At 38.2% G+C, this 11,992-nt stretch overlaps 2 protein-coding genes across 2 annotated transcripts; one reads left to right on the forward strand and one right to left on the reverse strand.

Moving 5' to 3' along the window:
- The first annotated feature begins 2,154 nt into the window (after nucleotides 1-2,154).
- On the forward strand, nucleotides 2,155-4,756 carry rx3 (retinal homeobox gene 3). Its single transcript, XM_074690669.1, has 3 exons — nucleotides 2,155-2,563; nucleotides 2,884-3,119; nucleotides 3,830-4,756. Exons 1-3 carry the CDS (start codon nucleotides 2,299-2,301, stop codon nucleotides 4,277-4,279), a joined length of 951 nt encoding a protein of 316 aa, XP_074546770.1. The 5' UTR covers nucleotides 2,155-2,298; the 3' UTR covers nucleotides 4,280-4,756.
- Nucleotides 4,757-5,899: 1,143 nt separating this feature from the next.
- Nucleotides 5,900-7,187, reverse strand: grp (gastrin-releasing peptide). The gene is made up of 3 exons (XM_074690839.1): nucleotides 6,784-7,187; nucleotides 6,139-6,365; nucleotides 5,900-6,051 (listed from the first exon to the last, which is right to left on the reverse strand). The coding sequence occupies exons 1-3, from the start codon at nucleotides 6,938-6,940 to the stop codon at nucleotides 5,998-6,000; spliced, it is 438 nt and encodes a 145-aa protein (XP_074546940.1). The 5' UTR covers nucleotides 6,941-7,187; the 3' UTR covers nucleotides 5,900-5,997.
- Between the last annotated feature and the right edge of the window lie 4,805 nt (nucleotides 7,188-11,992).

Consider the following 11,992-nt stretch of genomic DNA (forward strand, 5'->3'; position numbering starts at 1 on the left):
TATATACTTACTGTGTTTAAAGTTTGACTTCTTTATTTATTATTGTGTTTACAGCTTGTTCTTATTTATCATTGGTTTACACTACAGTTCTTTTGTTGACAGTTTTATAATTTAAGTTCCTTGTTTTAATTTAATAGTGTAGTAGTCTGTCTCTGTCTTGAATCATATGGGTATTATAATGATTTGTGATTATATACAGTATATATCCTATGTATATCAATTAATTTATTATATATGTCAGCCGATATATCGAATATCGGCCGACATATTGGATATCGGCTTTTTTTTGCCCCCAGTATCGGTATTGGCATCGGCCCCAAAAATCCCATATCAGTCGGGCTCTACTTTGTACATTCCCCCTGATAGATTTGTAGTAGCTATGTATGATTTACAGCTAAAAAAAATCCATACGTAACTCAGGCTGGTGGTTCTGAAATTCTTAATTTCAACTACTGTCTCTTTAAGACCCACACAAAATCCCAATTATTCTGGGAGCCTCCTCCACTGTTTTCATGCAATCATATTTCTCTTTTCTTTGAATGACTTCTAAGGATAGTCCCCAACTGGTGACGTCACAATTTAAGCAAACTCTCATGTCAATATCGTTGAGTTCCCGTGTGACTTTTTGCACAAGCGATTCGGAGCAGCTTTTAGTCTCATTTGATGATTAGTCGAACATGTTTATGTTTCAAAACTTTTCCATTATTTACCATTTACACCAAAAAGTTTAATATATCGGTGCAAAAAACTAAGTCAGGGAAAATTTTGTGTCCTATTAAAAGATGAGCTGCCAAATTTTGATCTACTTGAAGGCAGTGGATTGATGCCTGACTTGTGTACAGAGAATTACAATAAATATGACAGAAGAATGATAAAAGGTTTCCTTTTTTTTTGGCTGACATTGGGAACTTTGACTTTGATATTTTTCTGTGCCGATTAAAAACACAACTGTGTGTCCTTTTTGTCCTGTGGGTCTAAAGATAAGTCAAAATAAAAAATTACACCAAATATTTTGGCAACTCAAAATGTGTAGATGTTTTTAAAATGTTATTCCCTTTGTTTCATTTTATTCAGAGCTATCAGGAGGCATAGCTTTAAACTAACAATAATGGCTCTGAATGTTCAAGGTTTTTCCCTTTTGTTTCAAAATGAAACTCTGACACTAAAACTGAATTAGTCTGTGAAAAAATATTCTCACACAGGAAGCTATTATCATGTTCTTTGTGTTCAGAAAGCACTAGAAAGTGGGAGCATCTTTTGCTGTAAAGGTAAAGTTTTGTGTGTGTTGTTTAAGCTAATTAAACGAGTGCTCAGTTAGCATTCTCTCCTCAGACCCCCCTCCTTTGTTAGCCAAACAAAGGATAAGGTCACCTTCTGTAATTAGGAAAAGCTAAATAGTTTCAGGGGTTTTAACTCTTTTGAGTAAAATGATGTAATCCCCTTAAGAAGGATTAACACACTGCTGTCAATCTTTGTTTGCTGTTAAGTGGTCATAGTCTAAATTTGTTATTGTTAAGGCTTTTTTACCCGCTTCGACTTGACATGCAAAGGATATAAGTTAAAAAAAACCCATGATCACTAAAAAGTGGTTTATGACTCATTAAAAACGTATTTAATTAATTTGAGCTGCTAAAAGTTTTTAATTCAACAAGAGCTGCATTTTCTCTTTTTAGGTCAATACAACAAATATATATCTCTAACAAGAAGGAATGCCATTTTTGGTTTGGCAACAATATCTTCACGCTTTGATTAAATATTAAGCTGTCATTTTTAAATCCGTGTCCTGACCAGAATTCTTGTAATTATGATTTTGTTGTACCTTAATCTGTGCGCCTAATCTTCCTCTTTTTTCACATACTGACATGAACATGACATCTGGAGGAGTGGAAAGATGGTTTTAAGATTTATGTAAGTCGGTTTAGAGCCAGCGCTGACTGACTGACTGATGCACTTGAGATGGGGAGGAGTTACAGGGAGGCTGTGCACACATACAGGCACCAGGAGGACACAGTTACCCCTAAATCCAGGACCAGATCCATCAGGACGTCCCCTCTGTGACGTGCTGCGGGGGTGCCACATGAGCAGGGGTCCTACAAGAGGGATACTTTAAAAAGCCCCCTCTGAGGATGCTTCATACCCACTAAGGACGTCCCATTGGAAGCTGTGCGACTTGTGCGTAAGTTTCTGAACAGCCTGGGCTCTGGTTTGAAACTTTACCAAACCAAAGACTACTTTAAAATATCGGGGAAAAGTTCAGTTTGAGTCCATTTGATCGTCATTTTGGACTTTTATCGACAAATGTGGCTTCTTGGATCATCTTCCCAAGTGATGATGATGATGGATGAGCGCCTGTCTCCTTCCGCACGCGCCGTCCAGAGCCCGGGGGACAACCCATCCACCATCCACAGCATAGAGGCCATACTGGGATTTAAAGAGGACACACTTTTCTACAAATCAGCCTCTTACAACATGACGGAAAAAGCCATGGTCAAAGATGCGGAGCGCAACGGGAATGTTATTGTGACGCCGATGAAGAAGAGTCACTCCTCAGAAAGTTTTGAGAGTAAGTTATTGTTATTTATTTATTTCAGGGCAAAATCACAAAATATGAGCAAGAATATACATAGGCTACGCCGTGTTTCTTTGCGGAAAGTTGAGTTTCGCAAGTTTTTCTGTTTACTTGAACACTTTCATTCAGAAAAGGGGAAATCTAGCCTCATACGCATTTATTTTTTTATTTATTTACCTGACTCGGTGATTGTAAAAAAAATATTTGAAACGAGAAGTTTATTTAAGAATGTATGAAAAAGTTGTGTAAACTTCCTTTCTGGGGTTGAGTTACAACTTTAAATATCCTTACCCCGTCCTGTCCTCCGCTTACAGGTGTTTGCTGCCCCAGCAGCGCCGCTGAAACCTCAGTGTGTCCCGACTCCCCGGATAGAGACGGGAAACTGTCTGACGATGAAAACCCGAAGAAGAAACATCGTCGAAACCGGACTACATTCACCACCTTCCAGCTCCACGAACTAGAGAGAGCCTTCGAGAAGTCTCATTACCCGGACGTGTACAGTAGAGAGGAGCTGGCGCTGAAAGTGAACCTTCCGGAGGTCCGAGTGCAGGTAGGAACCAAACCTAGGCTACTTCGTCATTCCTCATTTCCCGCGTTTTGAATTAGGCCTCGAAACACCTGCGTGACACGTGCAGTTATTTTTTTCCCAACGAGAACTGAAAGATAATATTTCATTTAACGCAGGAAAAATTGTCTGTGAAATGATATTACTCCGTATTTACGTTAACTAAAAACAAATTCGAAAAACAACCAAAAATCAGAACTGAAGTCACGTTTTAGTCCAACTTATTTCATATTCATACCAACTTGAAGGGTATTGCTTTATTTAAAAAAAAAAAAAAAAGAAAAAAAAAAGAAAAAAAAAACATTATTCTGTATTAACAACAAAAATTGTTTAGGTCAACAAAAAAAAGTTTCATGGTAAGAGCTGATGCTTCTGACAAAAATAACAACTCATTTTCTTTCTTTCTTTCTTACAAGAAAACATTCATACAGTTGCCTGTGATTGGGCCAGGCTCTCATTTTAAATGAAAAAAAAAAGGAGATGGCAAATCATTTTGTTTCTTAACTGTTTATGATAGCAGCATATTTCTTGAAGCTTTAGTTTTCACTCATCCTAAATATAAATATATACATAACTCTTTACATGCATTTCATTTTTTTATAATGTTGTCCTTGGTGGAAGCTGCTGACCCTGTAGGCTGACTAAATTTTGTGTAGCTGTATGAGAGTTGAAATTGAAAACTCCTATTTTTTCAGGTGTGGTTTCAGAACCGTCGTGCCAAGTGGCGTCGTCAGGAGAAGCTGGAGGTGAGCTCCATTAAGCTCCAGGACACTTCCTCCTCCTCCCTGCTCTCCTTCAGCCGCTCTCCCAGCAGCTCTCTGGGCTCCAGTTTGCAGCTGGACCCTTGGCTCTCCTCCCCAATCACATCCTCTACCTCCTTGCAGTCCCTCCCCGGCTTCATCACGGGCTCACAGGGCCTCCCGGGAACATACACCCCGTCTCCGCCTGCTTCCATGCCCTCCTCCCTGTCGGCCTCCTTTCTCAGCTCCCCAGCTCTGGGACACAGCCCTCACCTGCCCCACATGAGCTCCATTTGCCCCCCACCCCCTGCTTACCCCTGCTCAGCTGACCCCAGGAACTCCAGTATCGCCTCTCTGAGGATGAAGGCCAAGGAACATATTCATGCTATTGGGAAGACGTGGTGATGCAGATCGCGGGTTACATGGACATTTATACTCTGAAATACTGATCTCTGCCTCTCGGATGTTGTGTTGGACAATTTGAAGAGTTGAATCTACAGTAAACATGGTCATTTTTCCAACAGTTTTTTATCATCACATTTTAATTTTACAAATACTGCACAATGTGGTTTTAATCCATTATCTAAGTTTGTTTTTCAGCTTGTCAGTGCTAAAACAGATAGTTTAAATCAAAGTGGTACCTTTACAAAATGTCTGAGACACACCGCGAAAGTCCTGTACATTATTAAACTAATGAATACTGATGATCTGATGTTTGCTTCTCCTGTATTATGTGTTTACTGTGCATTTTTATGATCATTCAGTCTGCTGTCATTTACGTCAAGTGTTTTGTTTTTGATTTCAAAAATACCCTTTAGTACCCATCAGTATTTATTTTACAAATGTCAATGAAGTCCTTATCATTTCTGATCACCACTCACTTTGGATCTTTGGTTTTGCTTGTGGAAAACATTTAACAGATGTGTATATTTTCTTGATTCAATAAACTTTATATGAAAAAAAAACAAAATAGCTTCTGTTGAAGTTTTTCTTTAGAATTAATCAAATTTATGATACATTTAGTGGTTAAAAAATACTAATATAATCAGAAGAATGTAGAGAAAAATATTAAAAGACCACCATGTGTTTAGTTAAACTAAAACGTTGACATTTGTGTCAGGATATTTGAAATGGAAGTACATGTCAATGAAAGCAAAGCCCGAACTGCGGCACCTCCTAGTGGTCACTTCTACAAACATGCCTGGGAGATCAAGCAAAAAGATTATTTACTCTTGAAAACATCAATGGAATCAGCGCAATACAAAATAAATACAAAATCCATGCAAAAGCAAATTTAGTTCTGAAATTCATGGCATAATTTGTCATCTTTTGCGTACATTTTGTGAACTGGATCAAACGCATCCACTTTTTTCTTATTTTAACATATTTTTGTTGTGTAATAAAACAGGACAGTTTATACTCCCAGACTTTCTCCTTGTTTTTGTAGAATGAGTTTGTCAGCCCACTTGTTCCCCTCATTAGCTCCTGTAAACTTTATCCCTCTGGCTGCTGCCATCAGACTCATAATGACGGGGTGAAAGTGCCTTGTACCTCCATTGTTGGCCAATCATCCATGACAAATGAGGACAGAGGAGGAAACTTTCCTTTGGCTTTAAGAAAAAAGGATGTGTGTAACCAAATTGTTTCAATTAGTATTTCCTATTGTGTGCAAGCCCTGAGGGCTAATAAGCACCACCGTTACCATGTGTCCCACTGTCCTAAAAAGACCCCGAGCTGTGTTTGTGCTTGTTCTGATGAGGAACCGAGGCAGTAAAAGTCACTGAGTTTAACTGCTTATGGGACACACTCTCTACACTTTGACTTGCTGCTGAATTACTCACTTAAAGAACCAACAGAAGTGGATAATCTATGCCACCTGGTGGCAAATAATAGTACTGCAGCAGTGGATTGTGCACAAATAATTTTCCAACAAAAGCCAAAAGGATCGCGATGTAGTTATCATATACTTACATTTATTCAGCATTCTTATCTTTGCAACAGAACTGTGTTATGTTAATCAGAATAACTTAAAAAACAAACATCTATTGGGTTAATAGTGCATCATTACAGTGGAGAAAATGAAGTGACATGTGATAACAACGTGTAATAGATAGTGTAGATGATCAGGTGGAGTCATCCTCTTGCAGTCTCAAAGCTCGGAGAAGCAGATTTGAAATCTAAAATGCAAAGTTTAAAAACAAGTAAGCATAAAATCTCAAGCAGAAAAACTCTAAGTATACCGACTCTTATATCCACAGACTGACCTCTCTGAGATATTTGTCTCTGTTCTCTTCTCTCCAGCCGCTGTGCAGTCGAAGCAGCCTTTCTGCAATAATCTGCCTCTGGTTCTTTTGTTGCTTCAGAGCCTCCATCAGACGTAGGTATCGCTCCATCTCTGTAACCCCGGCTGCTCCAGAGGGTGTGAGGTAGTCATTGTTTGCATCCTGCAGTTCAGCCAGGCTGTCGGTGCTCTTCTTTCCCATCAAATGACCTGGAAGATAGACAAAACAGGATCCATGAAGTGTGCTGGAAGAAATCAGTTCTACTTTATTTTTAATTCATTCAAACAATGAAATCAAAGTACAAGAAAAAAAGTGAAATACAACAAAATATAACTTTTTTTTCCCAAGAAAACACACACTTAAAGATTCAAATTACTTCTGTCCTCTGCTTCCCAACACTGGTAATATGTAATTGATAAGAATTTTTAAAAAATGAAATTTAATTAATAATAATTTTTTTTTAAATCTAGCACAACATCCCGAAATCATGCTGGATTTAAGTTTTTAATTTTGGTTAAAGTATTTTGTACTCTATGAGATGGTAGATTATTCTTTTTGAAAATTAATTTAAGTAATAACTTAAGCAAGAACATTTTTCCTGTATTGTTGAGACTGAATTCCTCTTACCTACAGCCCAGTGATTCCCTCGTGAATACATTTTTCCATCACCTGCATCAGGTTGACTCTCTGAGCAGTACAGCATGCAGGGGAGTGTGGCCAGGATAATAAATACTGGCCACACTGGTCTCCAAGTCCACGAAATGCACATGCACACTCCGCCCATGGTTTAACAGAGGAAAACTAAACAACGCTAAGCAGGTGAGCTAAAGTAGTACTTAAAAAGCTTCAGTTTAACAGCTTTAACTAACTTTAAAAGACCTCCTCCATCGTCTGAACTTCTTTCTAAAAGCAGATATCGCAGATGATGAAGAAGAAGGGTCCTGAGAAGAGAGGACTTGTTTAACTTCCTCCCTCGGTGCCTTTAGTAGATGTGACTAACGTACAAGTTAAATGGCCCCTCCTGACACAGCTGTGCGTCAGCGGCTCTTTTTAAGAGTAGCCCGCCGCCTGCAGCACGATGAGACCGTGATGATAAATGGTCACTTGCGTAGAAATTGCAGGGTGACTGCAGGAGGTGTCGACGTCAATTAACGATGATGGACAAGACGAGAGATGACTTCCGCCTGAATGTTAAGGCAGGTGCGCAATAACGTGGAAAGTAGACAAGCTTTTCGAATTGTTGGGCTTGCTTAAGAAAAAAATAACCAAAAAAGAAAAAAATCTTATTTTGGTATTACTGAACGCAAAATTTACTTCAAGTCGTCTGTCAAGCAGCCATTAAAGTGGACAATTCATGTGATGTCATTTGGCCACATTAGTGAATCAGCCAATTAAGTTGATATGCTGTTAATTGGACCGCATTGGCAGAAGAAAACTGTGTGGAAGATATCTCTCTTTCTCACGTGTTGTAGAGTGATTCAAGTATTAAAGAGGTGCATATACAATATTATACATTTTTAAAACTTATCTTTTAAATCTACAGATGCTGCTCACAGGAACAAGTTTCAAGACATACTATGAAACATACAGGGATTAAAAAATGCTTAGGCATAGAAGCCTGTTTCCTTAAAAAAAAAAAAAAAAAAAAAAAAAAAGTGCACGCTGCTAATTTCAAGAAGGTGGCTGCACTGAAAGGCAACATATCAAATGGATTAGACTCAACAAGTGGGGTAAACAATGCAAGTGTAAAACTTATAGCAGGAGAATTAACAGAGTGGAACTTGTTCGAAAAGGTGGGTAGTGTATACGCAACAAAAAATTGTACCAAAGATGCAACATTTGGCATTGCACCAATACCAGATTTAAGACTACAAGTGCAATGGTACAGCTAAGGCTGGGTGTGGGGAACATTTCCTTTGAAGTTCCACATTGTCACCAGTGTATTAATGTTACTAATCTGGAACACATGAAAAAACCATCAGTGGGAACAGTTCAACAGGTGCAATCTGTCCCTCTACTGTGCAAATAAGAAACCAGATCAAGAGACTCTGGTACCTTCTTCAACAAAAAAATGTCAAACCAAATCCTGGGCATAACCATGCCATGGCTCTTTAGTACAAGAACCCAGATGCTCAACTGAACTGGTTACAGTCCCAGCCTGTCACATATTGAAAGTATTTCATGCATTAAGGCATAAAAAAGATGAAGAAGGCGACACAAAAGTATTGAGCAGCTGAAACCTTTTGCCAGTCAAGAGTGGTAGAAATAACAGCAGGTGGTTGCCTCAGAACTAAACTGTTTATGGAGTGTTGTTAAAAGAAGAGGTGATGAAACAGAAGTATAAAGATGACCAAACCATCACATAAACTTTTTATTTTATTGTCATACAGACAGTTGTCCTCGTTTTGGCGTTTTAAGTGGACTGTTCTGAATAACATCAAAGAAACCCCAGTCACTGTAATTTTTATTATTATTTACTGCTCTGCCCTGAACAAGATGTGCCCACTCCCCTGCAGGTTTTTAAAACATCACCTTGCTTTCAGAGAACAAATGAGGACAACTGTCAGTATTGTCATACTAACAGTTGTCCTCGTTTTGGCATTTTAAGTGGAGTGTTCTGAATAACATCAAAGAAACCCCAGTCACTGTAATTTTTATTATTTGCTGCTCTGCTTTGAACAAGGTGTGCCCACTCCCCTGCAGGTTTTTAAAACATCACCTTGCTTTTAGAGAACCGGAAATTATGCTGAAAAAAAAATAGAGTAGGAACACAGGTCGAATGAAGTGTCAGGAGAGACCAAGACAAATGTTGCTACGAGAGGCACCTGCCTTTTAGAGTTTGATTATGCTTTCTATGAATCACTTATCAGTTCTGTTTATTAAAGTGTATTTGTCCCTTTAGAAAAATCAACAGCAGGAATAAAAGAGCAGTCAAACAGTTGAAATTTTCTCATACTAGACTGATCTCTTGCCTGACAGACACATGGCTGGGTGAAAATACGTGAGGACAGATGAGGAGTCCATGCAGGTGAGTAACATTTGGTGCTGAAAAGGTCGAGGGTTTCCCCTGGGTAACCTCAGGTCGTAACCCCCTACACACACACACACACACACACACACACACACACACACACACACACACACACACACACACACACACACACACACACACACACACACACACACACACAAACACACACGCGCACACACACAAAATAACTTCCCAAACAGATATTAAAAAGTATCTCTGGCTCATACAAGCTTGACCTTAACAGAGCTGGATGAATCACCGGTGGTCAAAGAGCAGTATCAGGTTGGCATACAGGGCGGTGCCATCAGATATATTCATTACTTTACTTTAATACAAGACAACAAGATCGTGCGTGGGATCCTGTACTGAGCATGTGTCCAGACTTTACTAAATGCCAAGGATATGATAAAAAATAAAAGAAAAACATAGGACTAGAGCTAAGTATAGAGAGGAAAAAGAAAATAATCCATGACCGTTTGTACTGTGATAATGTTAAATCATAGCTGAATAACACAAACTTACCGTATGCTGTGAGGTTAAGAAGCTACTGGTAAATCACCTGTTCATTAATGAGTTAATTGGCAGCACTCATGTCATTCATTAAGTGAAACCTTTAATTACTGTGGCGTCATCTCACAGCATATAATCAGACCATATCAAGCTGTCTGGGGGATTGGCTGCGTCATTCAGCATTTTGTAAGCCTGTAATTGTAGCTATTAAAAAAAAGAACAAAGGTTTGGTCCAAAATGTGTGCTCCTCTAACGTGCTGTGAGGACTCTATAAGTAGTATTGAAATGGTCTCACTTCTATATATGTGCTTCTTCATAATCCACAATTTCACTTACTTCTGAATGCTATCTATCAGTATCTGTATTTGACCCAACCACAGAATTGATTTATGGCGCATAGACTAAAAATCCCTACGATGACACTACGCCAGTCAGCAAAGTTTAGCAGTGAAAAGCAAGATTTGTCCTCTCTCTTGAAGAAAAATGGTTTCTTGGATTTATTTTGTAGTAAAAGTGGACAATAGAGCTTGACTATCAAAAAGAAAATGACCAAAGAAAGAGAAACTTTACAGTGATTTACTCATGCTACACATCATGGACACATCTTAGAGCACTAGACAGATAGTCTGCTCACCTACCAGGTACTACACTACGCTGCAAACTGAGTTTACAAAGTTTTATTGTTGTCACTTTTCAAAAGAATAGTGCTATGTAAATGAAACTAAACACGTTACCTTGGATAAGTTGTCATGAACGAAGAAAAGTGGTGTTTAAAATAAGGATGGGCCGATCACAATTTTCTGGCCGATCACCGATCGCTATCACCGATCTTTAAAAAGCCTGACCTGCGGATACCTATTTGGGCCAATACCAATTTTTATTTTTCATAATTCTTATATCTGATAGCATATACTTTTAATGTTCCAATCTTATTTTATCAAAAATCACTGAACAGTACCTGTGAAACAATAAAATCTTTATGTTTTAACTTAAACAACCAATAAAGTGTCCTGAGTTTTAGGTCTCAGCGCAAAAAGCAACAATGGCTGGCTGTCAAGCCTTCCCCGGATCAGTTTTATATAAAAGGATGGGCCGATCACCAATCCCTGATCTCTGATCACTGATCCCCCAAAATTAAGGCAATTGGCACCAATCGATCGGCCAGCCAATCGATCGGTGCATGTCTAGTTGAAAAGAATACAGCATCTGCTCTCGGTTCATAAGCTTCTAAACAAAAGCAACCCTTAACAAAAATCACGTCTGTATGGCAGTGGATTGTGGTGCTCAAGTTTGCCTAATTAATCTTGATTGTAAAAATTACTACCTCATAATCATGAATCAATCACAACTTGAATCGAACCAGGAAAGCACAAACTTAGCGTATGCTGTGAAGATAAGGAGCTATTAGTAATTCACCTGTTCATTAATGTGTGACTTGGCAGCACTCATGTCATTCAAGTGAACCTTTAATTACTGTGGAGTCATTTCACAGCACATAATCAGACCATATCAAGCTTTTTTGAAAAGCTTAAGGGGAATTGACTCGTCATCATCGTCATTCATCATTTTATAAGCCTGTCATTAAAAATCTTTAAAAAATTAAAAGTTCTCAAAAGGTTTAGAATCTAAAGTGTGTGCTATTTAATCTGTATTGAGTTTTAATTCTAACCACAAATGTATTGATTGTAAAATAAATAACTAAAATAACCAGATTCTGTGTGAACGTTGTTTATAGTACTAACAGCAGATGGCACTGTGGGGTGAATTTAGGAGGAACTTGGGTTTTATTTTTTTATATACGAGTCATGTGTTGTGATGCTTTTTAAGTTTACAGATTTTATACAATTACGTTTATAAAACAATATTAAAACATTAACTATAGTTTTTCTTCATGTTTCTTTAAATTAATTTGATAGATCACATGTACCAGCATGTGACCAATAAGTGATCTCGTGCAGGAAACCTCTAATTTTGTGTTCTATTTAAATTTTATTTGATAATGTTCATCCAAAATGTCATGTGACGTATTAAATGATCTGATGGCGGTGTCATGGCTTTAACTGTATTGTATTCATGAAAATGGGATGCTGTTAAAGGGAGGCCTTTCAGTGTGAGAGTACCAATTAAAAAAGACAGATTTTCACAAAGAGATCTTTGCAGTTCGAAAAATGTTTGGATCCAATTGCTGAGCAGCTGTCCACAAGAGAAGGAATAGTAATGGAGAGAGGATGTAATGGTTACTTTAATTTGCAAATGGGATGATTTGATTGATAATATACTGGCAAATTAAACCTT

The sequence above is a fragment of the Halichoeres trimaculatus genome, unplaced genomic scaffold, assembly GCF_033239565.1.
Source record: "Halichoeres trimaculatus isolate MK-OKI-2021-1 unplaced genomic scaffold, fHalTri1.1 fHalTri1_scaffold_16, whole genome shotgun sequence".
NCBI lineage: Eukaryota > Metazoa > Chordata > Actinopteri > Labriformes > Labridae > Halichoeres > Halichoeres trimaculatus.